The following is a 27567-nucleotide window of genomic DNA, read 5'->3' as shown; positions in this document are numbered from 1 at the left end:
ATTGTCATCCCATTTCTATTTTTAGCAGAATAAACTCTGTGTCAAACAGCTAAGCCATGAATGTCACAACACTAATGATTTGCATAGTGCATATTGTTAAAAATGCGCACATTTAATATTATTTACAGTATCTACTATGCTATCTATAATTTGATTACTTGGTGTCGTGTCTGCAAATCTTGTATAATATTTGATTACTGCCACTTGAATTGTGTCTTGAATATTTATCGATCTACTGTATCTACTGTGTAGATACAAAATGTGGGTTCGAATCAAAATAATATATTCTACATTATCTGTGTAGCATAGCAAGTTTTCATGCCATAACACCTATAATATCGCCATATTCATTAATCATTCAAGCAGCAGATAGTTCAGAAATGAAATTTGGACTGTGTATAAAGAAAGAACACAGAAAATATAGTGTTTACAGTTTCAGTGTTAGTTTTACATGCTGTAGGGATGAATACCTCATATTCTTGCGTTAATCAACCACACGGGGTGCCATGTTACATTTAATCGTGACCATTTGAAGTAGAAAGTAACCGGAAGAATAGGGGGATAATAGCACTAGATCCTGGCAACCTGCTTTCCCTGGCAGAACGCTTTTCCCCAGGCAGCAACGAGCTAACACAACTAGCAGGCAGTCAGTAGTGATAGTGACTGCTACTTGCACTTCTTTTTTCAGGCACATCGGAGAGAGATTTTTTTCTCTCCGCTCACCTGCATTTAATCACGGCGTCTTTGGTGAAATCAACGACTTGGACTTGTCCGTTTGGATTATCAACTCTTTTGGATAGCAGGATTATTTTCCCATTGAGCGCAGCGGATGGTTTTGCTTTAAACCGAAGGAGCAGGAGATCCGGGGCCTGCAGTGACAGAAGGGTGCAGTCCCCGACGTTGCTTGGTTGTGACCCAGAAGACGGCACCGACGGCTAGACTAGCTGTCACAGAGCCGTGCGGCTAGCAGGTTAAGGCTGCAACACATCTGCTCAGCATCCCAGTGTTTCAATAAGGATTTATATTCGGGACAACCGGTGCGAGGGACAAATATGTCGATTTTGGTTCTTTCGGGTAAGATATAAAGGACGCCCCCGTGAAAAGGGATTTTCTTTGCAGCTAGCCAAGTAATACCAGGCTGTAAGCTAGCTGTCACCATTAGCCATCGTTTAGTCGGTCCTACCGTCCGCACACAACGACGGGACGGCCAAAGAGGACCGCTGGCCCCGCAAAAGCAGACGAAATTATTTAACGTTTTTTTTAAGGCCGTGTAAAAGACTTTAAGGAACCGACATGACTGCCATTATCAAAGAGATAGTCAGCCGGAACAAAAGGCGTTTTCAAGAAGATGGCTTTGACTTGGACCTGACCTGTATCCTTTTTTTGTTCGACAGAATGTACAGTATCGAGGTCTGCCTGCCCGCTGTAGCTAGCTGCTCGCCGTAGCAGCCAAGCGGAGCGGCCAGCGCTGCGAACTTTAGTGCATGCGTTACTGCGATGTCACACCGTTTCAGCCGCTATTTAATAATCCAGTGTGTGCACCAGTACTCCGCACACAGCACGGAGCCGCACAACACGTAGCGCCAACGTTGAGTCGTTGGACACTAATGTATGGTTACGCAGCTCGATACCCACGTAGTTGGTTAGCTAGCCACGCTAAGCCAGCCTGTCTATGGTTATTGGCATTGCATCAGCAAGAGCGCAGACAGGAGCTCTCGAATAAGACGCAGCACGAGCTGGACCTCTGTTGATATTGGTCTTGCTATGCGAACATGCAAACCAATAATCGCATGTCGGGGTTAAGAAGCTGCACATGATCATTATTTACAATTTGGAAAACGAACCATTATAGGGTGCATCCATATGAGTGGCTGTCAAGTTAAAGGTGCCACTATTTGAGTACAATAGCAGGGCATGTTTTCATAATGATTATTTGATAATGTATTACTATAACCTATTTGATTACTTGGAACCTGCCGTCCCTTTATTTGGTTCCACATTGCTTTGCTTATTTACACATAACGATTTGACCGGTCAGTTTTGGGGTAGTTTTTTTTTAGGGGATACAGGAACCGAAACGTTTTTGGCAAGTACGTGCTCGATGTTTAATGTGCATATTTTAAAATCAAATATTAACTCCTGCAACATGTATTCCATTAATGCAATATTATAAACTCAAAAAACAATAAGCTATCACTAGTGAACGCAAAGAGCGTTGATCGATTGTGACACATTTTAGTGAAATGAGCTAGACTTTCTTAACTTCTAAATACGAAGATATCCATTTAATGATTAAGCCTACCTTCAGTCGTACCTGCATAAATTAAGCTTACCTAACCTATGTCATTACTGTGTTAAATTGAATATACTCCAGTGGACAGGGCACCGTCAGCCTGGCTTTAGTTGGAACTTGGCAGAGTAGCCTTTCTGATGGATAATTGTTCTAGATTGGCCTTAGATTCTAATTTGTGGACACGCTTAAACGCGGTAGTCGGTACACAGGACCAAAGGTCACTCAAGGCATTATGCAATACCGTTCTTGGCAGATTATACCTCGACGGGAAATGCAATAGTTATTGCTTTATTAAATCAATTCACGTCAGTGCTTTATCTGCTAATATAACTGGACAAATCTGAAGTTAATTGTAATGGCTTATCAATTTACCTGATGCAGTGCTGCAAAATCACGATTCGCACCCATTGTGTGTCAGCCTTTTGTAATGGCAACAAAGAATTGTCAGTAGGAATCAAATTTTGGACGTCGCGCACAAATTGAGTAAAGCGTCTTTGAGAAGCGATGATGCCCCATCCGAACACAGAGGCAGCACGAGAAAGCACGGCTATAATGACTCTGGTTCCACTTATTATACTGCATTGCATATTATAGTAGAAATAAAGACCTCCTTCAACTTTGAGTCAGAGTGAATGAAAACCCCTTGGCTGTCACTTGCATGTGAGAACCAATTAACTATCGGGGAATGTGGCATAAAAACACAACCATTTGCTGTCAATTAAAACGTGTGAAAAGTGACAAGATTAATGAGGAGTACATATTATCACACACTGTAATGCAAGTGTCGCCCTATATGGTGGACGTGGTGCATAGCAGAAGCTTGGTGATGCTGGTACCGGCCAATGTCAATATTGTGATAAGAGACCATTGCATTGCATGACACTGGTTAGACGTGATGTACCCTAGCTTGGGTTAAAATGTGTTGTCTATTCCTAGTCTTAAAGAGTTACATGCAGCACTAAGGTAAGGCGAATCCAAACTTATCTAATTTCATCGTATCATTTTGAGCTGCTTCAATATTTGTAGTGAATTTATTTATAAAAGATACAATTCCCTGCATCGCACTTCTATTTAGATGGGGGGGGGGGGGGGGGGGCCAATGTTTACAAAATGAGTCGGGAGCAATTCCTTGCAAGGGAGTTGTTAAATTGGTGTATGCAGTAAACAATTGCAATTAGTCTCAAAGACTTGAATATTTTTAAATTAGACATTATCATTCATTGAATATATGTCAACTGTGGGGTCCATTAGTATTTGTTACAAGTGGCAGTTAATGAAGAAATATTTTTTGTCTTTGGTTTACATAGATGAACTTGAAAAAGTGGAATACTCTCACCATATATCAAAATCATTATCCCTTTAACTTGTATAACTAAAAAATGGCTACATTATTAGTAGATTCTCTTGAAAAATGACTTGAAAAATCACAATCACATTAAAGTGCATTAACATTGAGCTACTTGAATTTGGCTGGATGCCGATCCATAACATGGAGCTGGTGCTTTTAAACTTGAATTTAAAACTTGATCTTCAATTTGTTAAACACCCTCCCAAACGGTGGAATTCAATATTTTCATGCAGAGGGATAATGAAGCTGGGCCCGCTACAGCATATTGCCTTTTGGGTATGCAGCCGATTATTTACTTAGTCCGGGATACTTTAGCAGGGTTGATATTAGCTGTCAATGGAGCCTGAACTGGAGGCGTACAGTTGGATCTTTGTAGCCCTATTCATTTTGCCATCTGCTGACTGAAATAGGAAGGGGTCATGCTTATATTGGCTAACCCCACTCCACTGTGCTATTTTAATTTGAAGATTAGTATTTGGACACCATTGTTGTGAAGGATATGGCTGTGTTGTTCTTTCAATTTCCTGCAAGTGCAAAATTGCTGCATCTCAAAGAGACACATTTTACATATGTTTACATATATTTAGTTTGATGTCATTCCATTGGACTAGGTAAATCTTGTGCAGAATAAAGCGGCAGATTTTCTTATCTGTAGGCTGAGTCATACGGTGCATGGAGTGGATGAAGGACAATGTGTAATTGGCATTTAACAGGGCAATCTGCAATAATCGTGTGGCCAGGTCTCATAAACCTCTCCCTGGTCCCATAAACGTTTCCCTGGCCCAAGTGGTCTGAATTTCTCAACATGTACCAACCAGCTGGAGGCTCATGTGTCTTAATTCCTGCAGCATCACAGAGAACGAGCAAAATAGGTCATTTTTAGTATGCATAATTCAAATAATCTGCAGTCTACTTGGTTACCCTCTTGGTGAATTCAGAAAAAACAAAACGTTTGTCTAGCTTCGCAACATTTACCCATGACAGGATTTGAGAGAATTTTGTGTTTGAGGGATGTGTGTGTTCTTAGTTTAGTTTTTTCAAGGATGCCGTCTGCCTTAGCATTGCTGAGTAGTAGGCCTAGCTTGACAAAATAGGTCATTTTAGTATGCATAATTCAATTATTCTGTTGGTGGAAGAGACTGGGAGGTCTCCCCGGTGGAAACCAAGAACAGCAGCAGAAATTAATAACGGGAAACGGGCACAAATCCTATTTTATTAAGTTGCTTAGAACTTCTTGGTTAACTATTCATGATTGTTTCGAAATGCTGTTTTGTTACATTAGGACAGTACTGCAGATTTGTATTAAAAAATATATATATATTTGGGGTGCTTACTAAACAGAGGTTTTTCTTATTATTTACTGCATTCCCTATTTTGTTGGATATTTAAGTGAGGGACTGAAATTGTTCAGAGGTTATTTGATGTAGTTTAGATTTTCAAAGCAAACAAAGCATTTTCTGTTTAGCCGAACATTCAGGACGCTTAGACATGAACTGCATTGCCGGCATTGCGGACCGATCACCATACAGCTTTAAACCAAAACCTTTGCTTTTATAAAACAATCTTTTTAACAGAAGATTAATTATACTAAAGGTTTCTCTCTGTCTCTCTGTGTCTCAACTGTCGGTGCCTCTCTCTGTCTCTCTCTCTCTCTCTCTCTCTCTCTCTGGGCTCTTATTAACGTGAACCTGTTAGAGGGCAGACTTTGGTTGGCACAACGATGGCTACATCGATGATGTCATTCCTTTCTCAAGCGGAAAGCAAGTACGCGAGAGGGTAAGGTGGCAGAACGAGGCACTAGAAAAAAAAATGGACCCAGTGCTAAAGGAAAAGAAAATGACGGGATGATGGAGGGGGGTATATGGAGACGTATGGAAGTGGCGGAGAGACGGGAGGCGGGGTTGAAAGCGAGTGATGCTGGAAGTAGACAAAGAGGAAGTGGAGAGGGGCTCTGTTTGAATGAAGCAAGGGAGCGATAGATGCGCTTTCGGACTCGGTGGACTGATATTCGCCCACAAAGACCCCCATGCACGCACACTAAACACACCATTAACGGATGGATCAAACCGCTACTGAATGCAAGGCGGATTTTCAAATACACTTTATACACGATGCATTATTAAAGGGTCGGGTTTGGGGGTCATGGAAAGGTATTCCATAGGCACAGTCCCAAGCCCATGCCCAAAGCAATAGGTGATAAAGAAGGAATGTATCATCCGTTCCGTTGTCAATATCTCTCGCGTATTGTTCTTGACCACTGGTTGTCAACCCCATGACATTTTTTCACTGAGCACGGATCATTTTGCCACGTTGAATGTAATGGCAATATTATGATGATGGTGGTAATGGAGTGCCTTATGCTGGTGGAATACGGAGTGAGAGAGAAGGCACAGATGCTGGAGAGGGAGCGCCGAGGAGGAGTGAAGCTCAGAGAAAGGCCCCCTGCTCTTCGGAGAAAGAAGAGAATGTGTGTTGTCGTCTCGCTTGACTGGCTTCGCCCCACCCTTTTGAGTTGTCTGGTGAAGAAGAAAAGAAAACTGAAACTGACTTGGACGCAATCCCGCTCAGATATATTCAGAGTCAATTTGACGTGAGGGACACCGAGAGAGAGAGAGAGAGAGAGAGAGAGAGAGAGGGAAAAGGGGGAGGAGGGAGGAGGGATAAAAGAAAGGGAAGAGGGTGGAGGAGGGATGAGCGGACGTGCTGATGGCATTCCTAGTTGCACCGAACGTCCTCTTTTTTGCGTTGCAGAGGTGCGACGCAAACATGGCGTTCTACAGTCTGCAAAACCCATGGTTCTCTAGGTTGGTTCTGTGATTGTGTTTCTATAGCAGATGCATCCATGATGTCATGATTTAAGAGGCAGGCAGGGGAGAGAGTGACACCGATGAGCTGAAGGGAGAGGCGGGGGAAACGCTGGAAAAATTGAGAGGATGGTGCTGGACTGCTCAAACTTTGCGTTCAGAATCTACAACAAAATCCATTTTGCTCAAGTGGAGTTAGAAAGAGACAGGTAGACTGAGCAAGAGAGAGGGGCAGAGAGGGGTGGGGGGGGTGGGGGGGGGTACTGGTATCAACTCCATTGTCTAAGAATCAATGATGTCATGATTTGAACCATTCCACACCTGCGTCTTCTCTCGCTTCTCCTATCGCTTCCACCGCCATGGTTTTGTTTCCGTTTATCATGTTGTTGCGTTGCTAAACGCGGTCGCGCTGGAAGCCTGCATGCAGATTTTTTTTCCTTCTGTGTTGCATCGGTGTACCGCGGCTTTCAAACCCCAGGGGGTCCGAGAGACAAAGAGATGAGTGTGGGGGGGGGACGACTTAAAGGAGTAGAAATGTATAGGAATATCGTATAAGAAGTTAGGGATTTTGACTGCACCTGGTCAGTTTTATAGACCACCCGTGCATGTTTTCATCGTGTACAAGAATGACACTGCCATGCCAGTCACTGATGCAGTGGCTGCTCTTTGTCTATTCTCACCATACTGTAGTCGGTGTATCAACGGTGACTTCCAGGGGTCTTTAGATATGTTCGAAGGTTCAAAGCCAACTCACCCTGGTAACACCGAGACGGGAAAAAATGTGAAAGTTCACTTGGACGATCTCCAATGAATAATTGATAAGCTTTCTCTCTCTCTCACCGCCGTCCCTCCTCATCGAAAACATGACCGGGGAAGGGCTGTTAAAGCTGTGTGTGTCCTGTTTTTTCTTAACCAAACGTGTGTTCAGACATATACCCCAACATCATCGCCATGGGGTTCCCTGCAGAGAAGCTAGAGGGCGTCTACCGCAACAACATAGATGACGTTGTACGGTAAGTGTGTGTGTGTGCGTGTGTCTGTGCTTGTCATACGTGCCTGCTTGAACATGTCAGTCTTTGTATTGGTTAACAGGCCCTCCCACCTGACCTTGACATTGCCTTCCGGTTCTCCATGAATCATCCGTCTCCCTTTCGATCTCCCTCTCGCATTCTGTTGTGTATCTCTGTCAATGATGTACCTTTTTTAGGTGTTTTGTGCCTGAACACCAACAGTAGCCCTGCACTTTTTTATTAAATGTCTGTCTTTTACTCTTTACTGATCCCAGGTTCCTGGACTCCAAACACAAGAATCACTACAAGATTTACAATCTGTAAGTATCATGAGGACATCTGCCTTTTGCTTGGGGATGCTTGTGGCGACCCAGATTTAACCTGTAGTCCTATGCTCCATGTCAAATATATTTTAAAGGTAATTTGTTAACATTCTCCTCCTTCTTGTTCCCAAGATGTGTAGAGCGGCAGTATGACACCGCAAAGTTCAACTGCAGAGGTAAGGTGTGTGTGTGTGTGTGTGTGTGTGTGTGTGTGTGTGTGTGTGTGTGTGTGTGTGTGTGACCCAAAGCCATTGATTTATATTAAATTTTTCTTGTGTTACTGTGGGGTTTTGGTAAAATATGTGTGAATCATGTACTCCAGATTTAAGCGGTGTGCGTTACAGACTAAGGATGCCCCCAGATTACCTCCGCCTTATGTTGAATCGTCTGCCTTGTGTAATGAAATGCACTGTACAAATAAACCCGCCTCGCCCGCCTCCCTCCCTCTCCCCCTGCCTTCAGTGGCCCAGTACCCGTTCGAGGACCACAACCCCCCCCAGCTGGAGCTCATAAAGCCCTTCTGTGAGGACCTGGACCAGTGGCTGAGCGAGGATGACAACCACGTGGCTGCCATCCACTGCAAGGCGGGCAAGGGCCGGACCGGAGTCATGATCTGTGCCTACCTGCTGCACCGGGGCAAGTTCCTCAAGGCCCAGGAGGCCCTGGACTTCTACGGAGAGGTCCGCACCCGGGACAAAAAGGTGAGCCGCCCGCTGTCCATTCCTAGGTCTGTTGTTTTGGTGTTGCTTTTGTCAGTTTCATGTTTTTTTTTTTCTTTTCATCAGTGAAATGTTGTAGGTATGCATGCATGTATCACTCGTGTCTATGTTTTGTCATATTGCCCATGAAGAGTTCTGATGAGCGTATCTGAATGAATATGGTTTATCCCGCAATTCCAGTCTGAGATCAATAAACCACATCTTAAACTGTTGTAATAAAGCTAGCTAATATGGTAGCATCACTTTCGACTCACCTTTGTAGACATGGGCCAGAATTGTTGTCCATGGTCAACATTGTTATAAATAGGGTCTTTGGTTTATGTATGCATTTATTTCCCTGTGTCCGTCTGCCTTGCATGGCACCATAAACATTTAGTTGGTACTCCGGCAAAACACTCGGCAGCCTAGAAAATTGTTCAGTGTTGATGAGCAGAACCGCAATTAAAAGGCATCTTTACTAAAGAAGCGTTTAGATGTCTCCTTCCGGAACGTATTGGGTCCGTATCAGCATCATCTTACCCAATATTTGCTTCTTCAGGGAGTTACCATCCCGAGCCAGAGGAGATATGTGTACTACTACAGCCACCTCCTGCGGAACAACCTGGACTACAAGCCGGTGGCCCTGTTGTTCCACAAGATGGTCTTTGAAACGGTCCCCATGTTCACCGGAGGAACATGCAGTAAGTTTGTTTACTATCATCGTCAGTCTATTGTCTATCTCGGTCACTTTCCCTTGATGGATCACGCTCTTTGGCTGCAGCTTCTATAATGGAAATGTGGAGATTTAAGGCCCAATCCCATTTCTACCCCATACCCCTTCCCCCTCCCCCTTGTTTTGAAGGGGTAAGGGGTAGAAATGGGATTGGGTTAGGCCCAATCCCATTTTTACCCCTTACGCCTTCCCCTTACCCCTTCAAAACAAGTGGGAGGGGGAAGGGGTAAGGGGTAGAAATGGGATAGTGGCATTTGTTAGCAGGGACTGTAAAGACCACCCTCAGGGAAAGTGCCATCGCAGTGGAAACGCTTTTTTCGGATCTTTCAGATTGGCTGAAACTGAGCTATACTTTACCTATTGGTATTGATGCAGTATTTGTTCCCAAAGTACACAAAGAGAACTCTTGAAACTGTAAATTTGGCATTATTATCATCATTAAATATATATTGTGAGAATTATTGATCAACTTAATAGACTTATCGTGTTATTCTTTTTGGCCCCATCCTCCAGTCTAAGGCTGAAATGTTGGTTGCAAAACAAACTATTCCTTCTGCTCACGTTCATCAATCTATGCCATGATAAATGTCAAATGTAAACACTGTGGGTTTAACTGTACATGATTCAACTCAATTGTATCCAAACCTCGTCTGAAAATTGTACTGGTTGACTAGCTAGTGATCCTCCCTCCGTTTGACGCCATGCTTTGAGTGTTCTTACTAACCCTGTTGTACTAGCAGTGAACCATGTGTGCCATGCTGCATATGCATTGGAACTGCAGCCTTTTTAGGCCTGGGAACTCGCACATGGAGCAAGTCCTGATACACTTGGTTTCTTTCATTTTCCTCTGTTGTGGTCTGCCTCCTTTTTGTACTAACATTTCTTCAAGATTCCTAATGATGGTGTGTGACATGGAGTTAGCACCTAGCTTTTCATTGGTTCATTATCCTGTGCCATGGTGCAGGGCAGACTTAACCTGGGTACCACCTTTTAAAAAAATAAATAATAATAAATACATTAAAGGATCAATACACAAAAGGAAGAGGTCACTTTTAATCCAACATTGGAAGAAAAACAGCCAGACATTTTCACCGTTTTCCTCCAACTGCTACTCAATGAAGTTAACAAGCCCATGTTAATGTCATGAGTGCCTGAGACCGCGGTCTACAAGTGTGGGCTCCTCAAAACCATGTGCTTTGCCATGTGCGTGGGTATTAGGGCCCGACCGATATTGATTTTTGAGTGCCGATGCCGATTATTTTAAGAGAAAAATTACGATTACGATTTAATCGGCCGATTAAAAGCAAAACAAAAAAAAGCCTATAAAACGTAGTTTTTGATACCTTAAATATACTTTAAACACTTTTGACGAATATGTGAATTGAATGCAGAACCTTTGAGTGTTTTAGAATACATTTACAGTGTTTTAGAATACATTACATTCCACTCAAAAATGAGTGGAATGTAAAATAAATAAATAACTCCCAATGTGCTGCGCTCGTGAGCAGTGACTAACGCGTGCGTGCTGAGTAGTATGGTCTCACCGTTAGAGTCTACAGTATAACAAATTAACATGGCCTGGGACCTAAAGAAAAACAGGCACAACATGCTCAAACAACGCGTCTTGTGTACATTGGTGAGGTGAGCGCGCAGCTGCCTGAGCGAGCGTGCTTTCATGTTGTACGGTAAAATTCAATCTCCTCTTTTTTACTCCAGCTAAAGTTGTTAGTTAGCAAGGCGAGTAGGAGCGCAATCTGCAGGATACTAAGCGCAATAACATTTCTAAAAAAAATAAATAAAAAAAAATCGGTTGTAATCGGCGTCTTTTTGGCAGATGTCGATTATTTTCAAAAAGGCTATAATCGGCCGATTTAAATCGGCAGGCCGATGAATCGGTCGGGCCCTAGTGGGTATAACTGGAAATATTTCGGCATAGTTCCTTCACTAACTAAATTGTCCATTCAAATCCCATGGTAAAGCAGGGGTTACGCCACACCAAAGGCTTTAGTCGTGTGGGTCTCTAGTTGGGAGGGGTACAAACGTGTACTCGAGTAAACTAGCATCCATCAAGCAAATCATAAGCATATAATTTTTTGCAAAGTGAAAGAAAGACACGATCAAGTGTATTCTACTAGGTCGGTTGGTGTAACGCACATGTTCTGTATAAATGACAGCTAGAAACAGACTTTGAATTAATTTGCTCCAAAAAAAAGGACCTACAAAATGAATACTCAAATCCGCTCGGATATTGACTGCATATTTGATTAATATTTTTCGTATTTCTTGCGTCCTTTCTATATGGCATGTCTTTTTAAGTAGTTTTAATTTTTAAAACCATCCCCTGCGAAACTTGGCATGCTCTCTCCCTATCTCCAGTCTCTGATGTCATGGGTGCTTGTAGGGCTGGGTGATAAGCATATCAATAACACAATATGGGACTAGTTATCGCCCAGGACTTATGTCGTTTGAGATATCGTGCGTGAAATAATGTTAATCTTTCTTGGTCTCGCAGGGTGCATGACAGTAAATTGAGCCCATGTTGTGATCTCGGTAGACTCTTTAAGATTAACCCACAATGTATGCTTTCTCGATGTATGTGCTTGATCAACCTCCAAGAGACCGTTTCTTGCATTGAATCTTCTGTGCGTTTTTTAAAGCCAAAGCAGCCATTACATATTCTTTGGGTCATTTGAAATAGTTTTATGATAAGTATCACCCAGCTCTAGTGTGTGTGTGTGTGTGTGTGTGTGTTGATCTCTTTTCCTCTCTTTTCAAGGAGACTCGGCCGTAAAAAACAAGAGCGATGCGGTGATTCCTCATGGCTTCAGGAGAGGGAATTGGCACTGGGGTAAAACTAACCAGATTTACTTCATTCATACCTTCACTTTGGTCTGTTTTTACATGTTTAATTGCTTATTCTTGGTCAAACATCTCCACGTTGGCATGTAAAGCGTCAGTTTATTCATCGTATGCATCATACGAGAATCGCAAAAGGTATATCTTAATTTTTAAATGGATGATTATTTTACAGATGCTATCGTTTATCACTAAAGAAATAAAATTGTATTATTCCAAGACCTTCATTCACTGCCCTTTTCTGCTTTTCAATATGTGCCTGTATGTATATTCTGTGTGTGCCTGCCACATACTGTGTCCTTTAAGAGATGCATTGTGGTTGCAGAGAGTTCCTTTCTGCAAACCTTAATTTCCTGACTGGGGTTTCTTAAATTGCTTTCCTAAGCTGATTTCAAACTTTTAGTAATTTAAATTTTCATATGCTAACCACACTGGCAGATGGTTTCTAAAAATAGGCTTCTTTAACTTTCTGCTGTTTCGGTGGCTACTGTTAAAGTGAACGGCCAGAGTCACAAAACTCATACTGCCAAAATCAGGAGGAAAATACTGCATTTCTAATCTGGTGACTTCAGATGCCACTCTTCTTTACCTCTCTTTATCGCACTCTGTATGCTGTGTTGACTGGAGTGATGCATTCATTGTTGCATTTGAGTTAAACTAATGAATGCTCTTCAATGTTTCCAAACGGGATCAGAAGACATAACGAGAGGATAAGAGATGTTATTGTACTTCTCATATTGATAGGAGATGGGGAAGTGGGATGGGTGTCTTATGAGAATTGACGAAGGGTTGGGGATTTCTGAACAGTTGGATTTAAATGGAACTTGCCTTGTGCAAATGCTATTTTGGGGAAACACTTTTTTCCACTTTCATTTTCATTTTTCATTGTCTAGAATTTGTGAATTGTTCATGATGGAAATTCTTCCACGCTAAGAGAACTATCTTAAAGTCAAATCATTTTGGCAATCTAATCTTGGCATAGTCAATCATAGAGAGGAATGTATTTTCTATTATGCCTTATCTCATTGTTTTCAAAGTTTGGATATTTTCGTGCCGAACAGTAATTACCTGTATATGCACTGTAAACGGCATGGGCCCAAAAATGGGACCCTGGAGTACCCCTTTCTTACATTGCTATTGGTGGAATGTAGCTGAAGTCCAGTTCTGTTAGTGAGAACTGAAACGCATCTGAAACCACATGAAAGCAAATTGGGGACCAATTGTCAGTATTTTTTTTCCAATATCATTAGGAGTGCAATTAAAACAGTAGATTGGCTGAGCCAAATAATTTCATTCTGTGATATGGGGTTATGGGCCTATCTTTTTGTAATGACCAATCCGCCAGCTCATTATACAATTTTTAATAATAGTTGAGGGAAGATGCTATAAATTTGCAGCCATAGTTTTCAAATTTTGCTAGTATTATTTATTTAATTTACAACATCTATTCCCCTCCATTCTCTCGTCCAGATCCCCAGTTTGTGGTGTACCAGGTGAAGGTAAAGATCCACACGTCCAACCCAACCCACACACGGAGAGAAGAACGTCTCATGTTCTTCGAGTTCCCCCAGCCACTTCCTGTCTGCGGGGACATCAAAGTAGAGTTCTTCCACAAGCAGAACAAAATGATGAAGAAGGTGAGCCCCCGACCCACACCAATGCATTGCTACATCTGTAAAGGTGTTGATGGGCCTGTGTCCAACGTAGCCTTGCCGACATAGTTTGACATAGTTGAGGACACGCTAGAGTCTGTTTGTAATTTGACTGCATTCATATAGCCCTTAACCACTTGACTAGTGGCCACTCAAAGCGCTTTACAATAACATTCACCCATTCATGCACAATTTCACACAGCGACTGCGGTTTCAAACATGCAAGGCGACAGTCAGCTCGTCGGGAGCAGTTTGGATAAGTTGTCTTTGCAAGCTTTGCAAGTCCTGAAGCTCCGGTCCGCTGTTTCACAGAGCGCCGCTGGTTGTTTGGTTCAAAGTTTATTAATATTGAAAGTGTGTCTAAATAAGTAGAGACTGCACTTCCTCATAGGGCTGTGCGATCTCCGAAATCGCTGTGTAAGATACATACAATTATTATTTCAAATATTTTACCAACCAATCCCACGCGACATCTAGGTGCGGAAGGGTGGACACTCATTTTCAAGCTTCTTACGGTTTGTAGCGCCGGCCGGCTCAGTGTAGCATACAGTGTATCCTAAGCCAATTCAATCGACAAATAAAACGTGGAAGCGGACAAACTGCTGGTTCCTAAAAGAACTAATAAGGGATTAGTGATCTGGCAGTTTTTGGGATATCGAGAGGAGGACGTGGAGTGAAACACACCAATGCTTGTAACTTCTTGTCTGATCTGATCAGATACGCACACAACCCTGTATCACGCTAGTGTTTTCCCCAAAGTGCATTCGGAGAGCATTATCACACAATGATGCTGTAACTAAATCAATGAATTATTATCTGATGTCGATCATGGTTACCAGCTGCACGCTCCGTAACACACACAATCGGAATACAAGGTGCTGCCTCGTCTTATGCTACTTCTCTAGCTATAAGTTAGCCTCGGAAAACATTGTTGTTTTAACCTACTTCAAGCAACCATAAAGAGTTAACTGGGACGTGTCTGCGTGGTTTGTAGGGGAGAGGAGTTATCTATCAGTCGACCCCGGCAAGGCGCTTGGGGTAGAGGGCAGCACACCTACAATTCCTAAATAAATTAATTAAATGGGCTCAAAAATATCGAACACATTGTATCAAAATGAGTTTATAACGTTTTAGTTTAATTCATTGCAATGGCCTACATAAGAAAATGCTGCCTAAATTAGTTATTTGTGTAAAATATTTTTTGATGATTCAGCCTTATTGCTTATAAGCCTATTAATGTTAATATTTCTCTCTCTCTCTCGCTCTCTTTCTCATTGTTCTGAGCTGCTCAGTTTTATATTGCCCCTTTTTTGTAATTTTGAAGATTGTTTTTGCAGTTTGTGCTTTGTTTGAATTAAAAAAAAATTGTGATTAATCACTAACATGAAAATATAAAATGTTTTGATGGAAACCACCTGGGAAGTTAACCAAGAATGGTATATAGTCTAAAAGGATTGTAGTGAAAACAGTAAAGGGTAAAAGTGCGATTTCATGGGGTCCTTTAAAGGAGATTTCAAAATATCGAGAAATATATTGTATATCGTGAAATGGAGAAAATGTATCGGGATATTAATTTTTTACCATATCGCACAGCCCTACTTCCTCAGGTCCTCAGCTATACACACCGACTCTGTAGCCGATTTAGATTAACTGTTCTAGAGATATGCGCAAGAAATGCAGAGATTCCTTGCTTTATAGATAGATGTGCTAAACAGCAAGGGGCTGAAAATTGAACCCTGAGGCACTCCTTCTTGCACTCCCATTCGTAACAACAGTATTAGAGTTGTACAAGGAAGATAACCCTCCATGCCCCCCTTTTGCCACTCTTCAGGACAAGATGTTCCACTTCTGGGTGAACACCTTCTTCATCCCCGGGCCTGAGGAGCATGTGGAGAGGCTGGAAAACGGCAGCGCCGGGACACAGCGGGAGCGAGTGGACGGAGTCCTCGAGAACCAGGGGACGGGCGGGGGCGGCGTTCCAGACAGCGACCGGGACTTCTTGGTGCTGTCACTGACAAAGAATGACCTTGACAAGGCCAATAAAGACAAGGCCAACAGATATTTCTCCCCAAATTTTAAGGTACAGTCGGGTCACGTTATTACTTTTCCCTGGTGGTGCCCACGACATTCCATACCATATATTATGCATTTCAGGGATTTATCACACTTTGTTATTTCTTTGAAGTGACAACAACCAATACAAACAATATTGGAGCGGCGACAATAACTGAACCTGAATTGAAAATTGTAATTGCGTAGCTAAAGGAATCAGAAACAACGTTTGGTTTTATTGTTGTCCTATCAGTACAGTCAGTCAGAACATAGTGCAGCTCTTGAGAGTAGGGCATGTCTTAAAGCAGCGTTGCTATCAAGGCCAACACACAATTCTGCTTGGCGGCTAGAGAGTAGTTATCGTAGGCGGACCACCGGACACAGGCATGTCTTCTTGGCTCCTCTTAACGGCTCCCACAGGAGAGACCGAGGCCTTGTACAGCCCCACCAGCACGTATCAGTGTTCTTTTCAGACTAAAATCAAATGCGTTTTTAATCTTATTGTCCTGATTGGTGGATCCGCACCCACGTTCGGTAAGCAAATCCCACGCTAATGCTTTGTGTAGAGTTCAACGTGCTGAACTTTGACCCCTGGAACCCGCTGAAACCATCAATGAAGAAGCCGCTCTGCCTGTGAACTCCAACATGGCCTATAGTCCAACTAATCTGTGAACCCTACTCTGAACTCGCATCTTTCTACAAAAAATATACTTTTTATTTGGTAGGAGGTGATATAAGATTGAATCTGTTGTGCCTTTTGTTTCAAATGTCTTCCTGTTAACATTGGTTCACTTTCTAACTAGCTAACAAGCTTTTCACACTCTGCAGGCCATTGCAGAAGGGTAACACCAATGCAGATAAAAGTTGTATCTCTCCTACTCTATCTTTTGTTTCTATGTCTTACTTTGTGAGGTTGCAAGCACTTCAATGATTCTTGCACCTTTTTAGGGTTTATCTTCCTGGTTGAATGCACCTGCTGTAAGTTGCTTTGGACAAACAGCGTTTGCCCGATAAATGTGATGCCATGTGCGTACGTGAGGAGCGAGTCCAACCCTTCTGCCGGTCCCTCCACAGGTGAAGCTGTACTTCTCCAAGACGGTGGAGGAGGGGGCCAACTCCGACGCCACCTCCAACTCGGTGACCCCCGACGTCAGCGACAACGAGCCCGACCACTACAGATACTCGGACACCACGGACTCGGACCCCGAGAACGAGACTTTCGAGGACGAACTGACGCAGATCACTAAAGTCTGACTTGCATATATAAATATATATAAATAAATATATATACATACGTACATGTACACCCCCAGAGCCCCCCCCTCCGACTCCCCCTCCCTACCCACCCTCCCACCACCCACTTCCCCCAAAGAAAAAAGGCTAGCCGACGGTTAGCTCAAGGGGGGTGGGGAACCAACTGATGCGGTGGACCAGGGACTGATGGCGCTGGGAGATCAGTTGAAATCCCCTACACCCCACCCCAACCCTCACCCTCTAACTGCTCACCGTAAGACAAGACAGCTGGACAATCAGATTTAGAGGAGGGGTTCGGTGGGCAGGAGGGGATGGGGAGGGGAAGGGGGGTGGCTGGAAGCGATTGGATGGACATAAGAATGAATGGATAGAGGACATTTTAATATAAAGGAGAAAACTTGAATATAAAAAGAAACTGTACATGCACACATTTGCCTCCGATATCCGTCGCAAAGGAAGTCAGCGCTATGACTGCATTGATTCTAATTTTATTTCTTCTTTTCGCTGACGAAGTCAAAACGCTCTATTTGCCCTTTCAGCGATGCAACCCACTAATCAGGGCCCAACCGGTAACCAAACGGTGAACCACTTCAAAATAAAAGCTCTATTGGAGACGAGGCTAAGACTTATTGGTGAACGGCTGACTGACAGCGACGGCTGCTTGGACTGAAATGTGTGCGTGCAGGTTAAGGGACAACTTCTATAGAAAACTACACCCACACATGATGTCGGGTCAATAGCTCCACAATCACGCTTTTTCTTTTCTTCTTCCCTTTCTTCCTTACCTGCTAGGTTTTAGAAGAATATGCTGACCACGTTTTGCTTTATTTTGTATAGGAATTTTTTAACCATTTCTTTCACTCCCTTTTATTTGTCCATCTGTCTGCAGTGTTTTCAGCTGTATAGAAGGATGGCTGTATTCTCTCTCGCGCTCTCTCTCTCGCTCTCTCTTTCTCTCTCTCAAAAAAAACAAGGTTTCTTTGACGTTCGCCCCCCCCCTCCCAAGTAAACTCAGTTAAGCTGCCCCTCCAACAACAATCAGTCCCAGAGTTGACAAATTGACCACGGCATTGCCAAACATGGTTTTAAATTCATTTTACTCTGCATTTGGTGCTCCAAGGATCTAATGACTTGGTAAACATTGTCAGGGTGTGTTTATACGGTCCGCAATCGGTTACGTCGAATTGGATGAAAAAATATAGCTACTCAAAAGAAGAAAGTTCTCCACCATTCTTGCTCCTACTACCAATCTCTACAGCCGCAGAGGTAGTGACAAATGCAAACGGGAGAAACTCAACCAGACCCGGTTGACCATAGCAGGGAGCGGACACCTTGAATCAATCGTTTGAATGAGACAATGAAGAAGAAGAGACTAGTATTCACAATCTGCAGCACCTCTGTCAATAGTTTTTAAATGTGCAACCTGCATATACACAAACACATACAGACTTCCTACATCCATCATCACATGGCTGTGAACTAAAGTTCTCTGTGCTTCTTGGTGTCTGTGTATGGTCGGACTGCAAGGTGTGTTGTGTGCCCTATCTTTGCAGCCAATTCCAAAAGATGGTTAGTACGTATTTGAAAGATCATGACTGAAAAAAAAATCTGGATTTAGCAAAAGAAAATGAACACTTTGACTGCAGTCCGAATTCTTGACCTGTTTGAGTCCCCGTCTCTCTCGGTCTTTTGTTCTTATTCACTTTACTCGATCCTCCTCTAAGCCTTTTTACTCTTAAGTGTCCGTTCAGTGAAAACTTACATGGGGAAAAAAAAAATACTATTTTTGTTATTTTTTCAGTTTGAATCATTTGTGTGTGTATGACACACGCATACATGTACACACACGTACACACATACACTCTGTTTATCCATTCTCTCGACTGTTTTTAAGCTATTGAAGTGTATCCGTCGCAGCTAAATGCCCCCCTAGGAATGTGAAACACTTCTGGGGAACTGGTGCAGTGGTCTCTCACTTTCTAGATCTCATTGATTTCCATTGGTTCTGTACATTTGATGGTAAGATCCAACAATTCTTGGGCGGGCTATGTGGTGTTTATTTGGTCCTTGGAGAAATGCTCTGGTGTATTTTTACCCTGTAGTTCTAGCGTTATCAGTCAATTGTCACTATAATGGACTTTATTGGATTATGACATTCATTTGGGGAATCTCAACTAAAAGCAATGATTGCTATTGTGATCTATTTATTAAAAACACATGTAGCCTTTAAACATGATTACATTTGCTGGAGCTCAAACATTTGGAAATTGGTTCATAGGACAAGATGGAGCATTAAGACCATTATCCCGTACATCACATTGTTATTCTGGCCCCTATGGACACGAGGGGGGCCTCGTTTAGTAACGTTTCTGTTTCTATGGCGATGGAAATATGCGATCTGGAACACAAAGTAGACCGAAACCAGGCTGTGTCCACCTTCTCTCCGGCGTAGGGGATCAAAAGGGAATGGGGGTGTGGGCAGGTTTGATCCGTTCTATCTGGTGCTAAGACTATCATAGGCAAGTGTTTATCATAACCCTAGCGCGGTCTTTGGACCACCGAGAAAAAAATAAGCTAACCCTGGTGAGCTGTCACCCCGAAACAAAACCTGCTTTGAGGCTTTTGATTTTTGACATCATGCTGTGTTCTTGGGCGTATATCCAACGTGTGTTTTGGTGCTTCTTTGGATTATGGAACAATTATTTTAGGGTGACGCACCCTAACTAGAGCTGTACCTGAAGAGCAGTACAATGTTTAATGAAGCCCATTTTGTAGAAGTTGTCGCTGCCTGTGTCATTTGGAAGCCTAAATCGTGCATTGATTGATTTTTAGCCAGCTATGTTATAACTAATAACTATGTTGCTTTTGGACCTGGGACATTTTTGCTAGCATGGAACCTTCTGGAAGAGTGTCAGTTTGAAGCGGGTCTTACACCAGGCGGGACCCGGAGCGCAGCGTCACGTGGTGGGGTGGATATGAAGGAGGTAGTGTGTGTCCAGTGTGCGACTGCCTTGGTGCTGGAGGCTGGGTAGGGGCCTGTAAGGGGCCCTCAACGCGGCCATTTTTCGTCCCTGCTTCCCAGGAGACACTTCTGAGCAACGGTCAAAAAGCAACAGGATTTATTAATGCAGGTTGTATTGGATGTTTCCGTTTTTGATTTGCGCATGGTCGTGTTCATTAGCTAAGAACGCAGGTGCAGCTCAGTTGTGGAAAAGGAATTTATTTTTAATAGAATTCCTTTGTATACAAACCATTCCACACACTTCCTCGCCATTGAATGCAATAATAGATACAGCCGTCTGTTGATCTAGTGACACCATAGGATCCCCTGATCAGATCAACAACAACAACAACACCTGAATGTTACGGTCTTTAACAGACACAAAATGGCAGAGGTCAGCCATGGTAAGCATGTCCCACCAACCCAGTAAAGATCGTACCTCAATCAGTCCACTCCCAACCGCGGTGGCAGTTCATCATAGACCCCACTTGAAAGCCTCCAACAACGCCTGTGGTTGTGCCTTTCCAATGAACCCTTTGTCAACTTAGCTGTGGTGCTAACATCTAGCTAGACGGGCTAGTTCCTTTGGCCTGTGAGTCTAGTCAGTCTCTGGTGCTCTGTTTAAACTGCCAAAACATCCCAGTGGAAATGGAGCTCCAGTCTCAAGCGCTCTTCGTACTAGTGCCGAGCCAGCAGCTAAATCCCAAGTGACCGTAAAGCCGGGCTAAACAGTTGCAGCTGTCAAGGTCATCGTTCCCAGTCCAGCATACTTCCCAAAAAAGGACGAGACAGGGTTTTTTTCCTTTTCTTTTCTCGTAATCTTCAGTCGATTTTAAGTAGGTTGTTCAACAACAACTGAAACGTCGGTTGTCAATGCTGGCTGACTGGTTGAGAGACATGAAGCGGTACAGAAAACACACATCCTCCTTCTGCGCTGCTTCAGGTGCTACGTGTGGCAGTCGATAAGTCTCCAAACCAACGTTTAATTTCCAGTGAGACCTCCCATCTTGGTCCACTGCTTTGTCGCCGCTTCAGAGCAATCTGTGGGCTCTTGAATCGACCGGTCGATGGGCCCATCGCTCGTCCATCGAAGAACGTCCATCGACTGTTTCAACCGACGTGCTGATTGATTTAAATCTTGCGGTCCCCTACACTACACTTCATCGAGTCCACTCGCAGCTTCTCCTCGGTCTCGAGTGAGCGAGTTGACGTCCACTTTGTCCAGTGAACACCAATGTTCCCCCATTGGTGCTGCTGATCCGTTGGATTGACACGTCCTTACGGGCCTCTTCTGTCCCTGATCTCCATCCAGGACACGGTGAGCCATCAGGGCTCACAGACGGCAATGCCAACCCCCCAGATGGGTCACCAAAGTGGATAGATCATACTGGATCGTATAGCCACACTATGGGTCTGGACAGGGAAAAGCCCTGCATGTCCTTGGATGACATTATCAAGGCATGATGGCACAACAGCTTGGTTGCTTAACAGCAACATTGTTGACCCGTTGTTTTTTTTCTTCTCGACGGCTTTGTAGTTCATTAATGGATCGTGGGACGTTAAGGTATACCAGGTGCTTTCCATGTCTCTTGACCGTCATGGTGCTCTCTCTCCGTCTTCTCTTATGGCATCGTCTTTCTCCTTCCCGCCCCCACCATCACTACGACTTCTCCCTTGCTTGATGAGAGAACATAGCTACACTTTGATCATGTACCATGCACATGTCGACTCAATATATCGTCTATATATGACATTAGTATCATCGGAGCCCCCCCCAGTGGGACTTTATTCAATGGAAGGACAGCGAGTGTATTTTCCACTGTAAAAAAAGGCGAAATATTTAATGCCTTCAGTTGCCATACCTAACCTACTAGAGCTTTTATTTTGAAAAATGCTTTTCTGGTTTTATTTTGTTACTAGCCAAAAGGAAGTTTAGGTTTTCTTGCATCGTTGAGTGAAAACTAATTTTCCACACAGCCTGATTTGGTTGTGCCAGAAGAGAGGTACACAATTGGACCGAAATCATTATAGGGTCCTCTTCAGGATACATTGGGTTAAGTGTATATCTTGACTATTTTCTTGTCTTTATAGCTATATATATATATCTCTCTGAAAAAGTCAGGAAATCTCAAACGCTGTTGTCCGACCTGTAGATTCAGAAAATGTCAAGTGAGTTATATAAGGACCGTGATTACAAGATTGTGGCTTTTTCCATAAAAAAAATATCTAAACTTTTACTTCATGGTGAATGGAACGTGGTTTTCTATTCCAAAGATGCATGCGGACACGCGCGTGTAGCTTTTGGTGCATTCGTCTCTTGCTTCGAAAGTCATGTTCCCAGGGCCTATATGACGGTGTTGTTCAATGTTGCACACAAGCCAATCCAGAAGATTTGAAATCCACCTACTCTCTTCTGCTATTTCAGTTTACACTTTATCACTGAACCTGCCAAAATTAAGCTCATTAATTTTTTTTATTTTATTTTTTTTATGTCGTTTGGAGGTGACCAGCATATGTGGCCTATAGGATTTTCTTCTTTTGCCTTATTTGTACCAATAATTTCTTTATTTTTTTCTGTTAAATCGTTGAAAGAGCAAAACTTTTTATCCCAGATCCGTATACAATAACGCCTGTTCTGTCCGCCGGAGAGGTTGAGCGACTTGCCCGTTTTCCTAGAGCTGTCTGGGGTTGCCATCAGGCCGTCCCTGGCTTCACCGTCCTAGAAATTGATCAAACCTCTGGGTGTGACGAAGTGGTGGTGTTTGTATAGGGGCTTCTGGTTCTGTCCATATAAAGCCCTGTTCAGCTCCAACACTGGCTCTATATAGCTTCATATAATCGTCACGCAATCTGCAGAAACTGTTATGACCAGAGCAACATTTATTGTACTCTACTTTTGCACTGTTACAGGTAATTGCAGGGTTTTAAGTCAACGGTCCATCAGTGTGATTTTTATTTTTTTTATTTTATGGTTTTCGTTTTTTTTGATGAAGTCATTTATTACCCGATTAAAGTTTTTGTTTTATTTTTTTATCTTCGTTTGGTAAACAGAAAGCCAGGCCTCGATGATACAGCGAGGTGCGGCGAAATCCGATTTATCGTAAAGGTCCCAAAATCGCTATGGAAACCAACGTAGTATTATTTTTGACTGAAAAATGTCATAATACCCTCCAGCCCCTCCCCTCGATTTTTTTTCTTTTAATTTTCCCTCCTCCTTGTTTTATAATGAAAAGAAACGCTGTAAAGGTGAATAAACTATTTATAACAGTACCAACTCTGTCCTGTGCTTTATTTACTCTCACTGGTTCCATGACACCCACCACTCGTAACTTAATTATTAAACCAAATTGAAACTCAACCAAGTATCCCAAGGTTACTTATCATCTTGACTTTAATCCTTAAAGATATTGTTAATTAAAACATTTATTTGAATGGAAAATTATGCCTGGAAGTGCAGGGGTTGAGTCTCAACAAATCTCCACATTTTTAACTCGGCTTGCAGGTCCTTCCTGGGTTAAGGGACATTCATCATCACGCACCAATGACAATGTGTACTCTAAAATACGAGCACCTCTGCTACTACAACACTCGCCGAGCCCGGGCTCCGAGTCTCTCTGTACATGGAAGTGGACGAGGGAGTCTCTAAGAGGCTGTCTCTGTGAAGACAGACGGCTGTAAGCAGGACCCTGGCGCCAGGCTGCTTTAACACACACACACACACACAGTTGTGTTTACTGTTGTGTCTAAATAACACAGCAGCCAGTGAGTTTGGAGGAGGAAGAGGATGTGCGAGGTGGAACCTCGTCCTTGTCGTTCCCGTCCCCACATACACATACCACATGCTCACCCCGGTCAGTTGACGTGGGATCGCACGTGTGTCACAAGATGTAGACGTGTGATTTGGTTCGACCTAAGCACCCGTGCAACTACCTAGAACCCCCTAGCAACCGTCTAGCTGAACCCTAGCAACCACCCCAGAACGCACTAACCCCATAAGCCCTAGCAGCACACCCAGAAAAAAACCTAACACCCGTTTAGTCAAACCCTTGGCAACGACCGAAGAACACCCTCACAACCATCTAGCTATTCCATAGCAACCAACCTGAATGCCCTAACGACCTGCTAGCGACGCCCTAACAACCACCCAGAACCATAGATTGTACAAAATAGCCCAGAACACCTAGCAACCATCTACGACACCAATGGCAAGGGTTCTTATTTGGACTACACCCCAGCAACCGCTCTCACCCTATGTTGTTTTTCAATAAACCAAGTAACTGCCAACAGCATGTATAACATATTAGTGGGCATCAAAATCATTAGCCTAACCTATTTCATTTAGGATGTCTAAGGCTAGTTCTGAGATGATGAACTGCATCTTTATTCAGGAGGTGGAGACTGTCTCCGTGTCCAGTGGTGCATTCGGAGCCTCTCCCTTATTTCATTGGTGCAAGCTGTAAACATGTGTTCTGTTAACGGATACACAACCTGGTCCCTATAGGATGTTTCCATGCTTGCATCCACATATGTTAAGAAGATTATTATAGAACAAGTAAAGTAGGATTACATGCAACCAACAGCATGGGGGGATGAAACACACACACACACACACACACACACACACACACACACACACACACACACACACACACACACACACACACACACACACACACACACACACACACACACACAGATTTGTTTGCTTTGGTCAGAGGCATAGGTTAAGTACTTTCAGTCTTCTGTTGATCCCACAAACTTTATTTATTCACTTTTTGGGAGGAATATTTTATACATATTAGAGTAATGTAATGTCACTATGGGTGCTGGTGTCATGTGTTTTGGTCATTTTATTGCCAAACACCAATAAACCTATTAAAATTGTGGCCATCATGCAAACAATAACCCCTTGTAATTTTCAATCGTCATACACATTTCCAAATAATGTTATTAAGTCATTCTGGAAACGTTTTTATTCAAAGCAACACACCGCTATTAGGCTAAATGTCGTTAAAGAGAAGGTCAGGGTTTGATCTCAAGTATCCATGGCCTACCTATAGGCCTCTTACTCTGGGAGGTCTACAGGTAGGCTGCGGGCACAAGGGGATCAAACCCCGTACCATAGCCACCACATCCCTGTACACAATACACCCCATGCATTAAATTGTCATACGTGTCGAATAGCAGTCAGCAACTGAATCACTAACTTATGGTATGCTAGCATTTCGAGCTCACTTCCTGTGTAATCACATCCCAATGTATATCTTTTCGTGCTGCGGGGGACTCTTAATGTGTAAATCCCTAATGCTTGGCAGCGTTCAGGAATGTAACATGTGGACAAACGGAGCTATAAGATGGTGGACTGGAGCCATGTGTTGAGGGGGATGGTAACATCTGGTTCTTTGGCTCATTGAGCGAGCAGATGGGACAGAAGAACAGATAAGGTGGAGGGGGGGAACGGAGAGGAGAAAGTTCAAGTTCAAAGCTTTTGTTGTCAGATGAGTAGAACCAAGTCAGACTGGGGAAAACTACCTATTTAGAGCGTAATATAGAAAGAAAAAAAAAAAGTGAAATATGATCTAAAGATAAATATTCTAGAAAGCAATTATGTTACTTGGTTATAATGTAACTAAAATAATCGAAATCCAATTATACACCAAATCCAAAATCCAATTATGAGTAGATCCAGTTGTGTGCAAAAGTCAGAGTTAAACAAAATGATGTGGTATGTTATTAAATTATAAAGGATAATAAGGTTCTAAAGTGACATGTGATGTAAAAATCACTGAGTGTTACAAGTCTAATGGCTCAAAGAGAGATCTTCAGTCCCATTCATTAGCAGGCGCTAGAACACTTGAACCATAGGAACGCAGGCACCTTGCATTTCTATTTTTCTCTATTTCACAGTTAAACAATAATGTTAATCAATCAATGATCCAAAACAGATATATTTAACATATTTCCTTCTTTATAATAACTATTGACAACAACGCTTAGTGGACAGATTAGGGACAATGAGAGGAGAGTATTATGTTCTATATGTGTGTGTGTGCATATGTATACATATATATGTGTCCAAACTGTCCTGACCTCTTTGAAGTTCTCTGAGAGAGGACACTGGGACGTGTGCCGCAGGACACAGCGTGTTCAAGGAGTTGCGATAACCCAACGTCCACATCCAGCCTACTTCTAGGAAGATTCGGACGCGTTCGAAGAGTTGCTGGGAGCGCTGCCAAGTTAAATTTTGCGGAAAAACAAACAAGCCACTCACCATCATAAGACAAGGGCAAGAGTTTTAGTTTTATAATATCGTTACTACTTAATTATTGATTTGCAGATATAGGCCACTGCAAGAAAAGTTAGATGAAATATTTTTCAAGAGTTGCAGTTTAATCTGGATAAAATAAAGATATAAAGTGAAAAATTTAATGTCTTTCTCCATGGGACCCATGGAGGTCCTGGGTGGACAACAAGCCAGCTACTGTGTCCCGCTACCACACACACACACACACACACACACACACACACACACACACACACACACACACACACACACACACACACACACACACACACACACACACACACACACACACACACACACACACACACACACACAAACACCGCCCCTGGTGACCTTAAGGGTAGTGTGTGTGTGTGTGGGTGGGGATGTCGGATGAACCTTGTGAACTTTAAACACAGTGAACCCTGCTTCTCAGTACAACCCTGGGAATGTACACACGCACTCACACACACAAACACACAGACACACACACACACACACACAGAGCCCATGGGACACACACATTGCTCTTTGCCCTATAACTTACTGGTCCTACTCTTATGTTGTGTGTGTGTGTGCTTGTGCGTTGTTGTTTGTGTGTTTGTGTTTGCGTGTGTACGTGTGTATTTGTGAAAAACCAAATCAGTGGGTCATTGTATTGTGTCTGGCGTCTTCTCCTAAGCCAAGGGCCGACGGGTTAGCCTCAGGATGTGTGAGGAGAGACAGTCGTACATACAGACAGACTGTCAGAAGGACTGAGGGGCCGACACTGTGCTGTATTTCTCTGTAACAGTCAACCTGGCTGACATCTCAAATTCAACATGCGACCCCACTGACGCCCCAAACGTCTCCAGACACAGTGGATTATTCCACTGTGTAGGTATTATCCCTTAAGCCATCCGAGGGCTCCACTGAGCACACCGAGGGCGTCAACAAAAGCATTTTCAGAGAGGGTTCATTGCTCGGTCACACACAGGTGTCACTCATAATGCAAACCATTTGTCTGCTCTCTCTTGGTACCAGGGTACAGGCAGCGGACTCAACGGTCCGTGGACCATGTGGACCGCTGCGTTGGTCCTGCGATGACATCTCTGTGACAAAGGTGTGTTGGATATGTGAATGCATCATCTAACCCGACCACCGTGAGTACATCATGAGGTGAGCTCGCCTTGTCCAAAATGCACAACAAAAGAGGCAAAGTCCTTCGTAAATCGAACGGATGTGTTGGTCGATTGTCCGTGACGATACCATCCATGAACA

The 27567-nt window shown here is 43.1% G+C and overlaps 2 protein-coding genes across 4 annotated transcripts in view; one reads left to right on the top strand and one right to left on the bottom strand.

Moving 5' to 3' along the window:
* Nucleotides 1-27567, bottom strand: part of LOC130370987 (cGMP-dependent protein kinase 1-like) — a 298669-nt gene that overhangs the window by 186812 nt on the left and 84290 nt on the right. The gene's annotated exons all lie outside the window — the stretch shown is intronic.
* On the top strand, nt 561-23286 carry LOC130370993 (phosphatidylinositol 3,4,5-trisphosphate 3-phosphatase and dual-specificity protein phosphatase PTEN-like). 2 transcript variants are annotated; one of them, XM_056576576.1, is made up of 10 exons: nt 562-1372; nt 7374-7458; nt 7731-7775; nt 7911-7954; nt 8241-8479; nt 9036-9177; nt 11986-12057; nt 13536-13702; nt 15549-15797; nt 16844-23286. In XM_056576576.1, the coding sequence occupies exons 1-10, from the start codon at nt 1294-1296 to the stop codon at nt 17021-17023; spliced, it is 1302 nt and encodes a 433-aa protein (XP_056432551.1). In that variant the 5' UTR covers nt 562-1293; the 3' UTR covers nt 17024-23286. The 2 variants fall into 2 exon arrangements, with proteins under 2 accessions (XP_056432552.1, XP_056432551.1); XM_056576577.1 differs by lacking the exon at nt 11986-12057 and having other exon boundaries at nt 561-1372.

This window comes from Gadus chalcogrammus, chromosome 18, assembly GCF_026213295.1.
Source record: "Gadus chalcogrammus isolate NIFS_2021 chromosome 18, NIFS_Gcha_1.0, whole genome shotgun sequence".
Taxonomy (NCBI): domain Eukaryota; kingdom Metazoa; phylum Chordata; class Actinopteri; order Gadiformes; family Gadidae; genus Gadus; species Gadus chalcogrammus.
This window is presented reverse-complemented; position numbering and strand designations above follow the sequence as displayed.

Coding starts and splice junctions, on each gene's coding strand:
- LOC130370993 (XM_056576576.1), top strand. CDS start 1,294: ATGACTGCCATTATCAAAGAGATAGTCAGCCGGAACAAAAGGCGTTTT. Junction 7,776..7,910: donor CACTACAAGATTTACAATCT/GTAAGTATCATG, acceptor CTTGTTCCCAAG/ATGTGTAGAGCGGCAGTATG. Junction 7,955..8,240: donor CGCAAAGTTCAACTGCAGAG/GTAAGGTGTGTG, acceptor CCCTGCCTTCAG/TGGCCCAGTACCCGTTCGAG.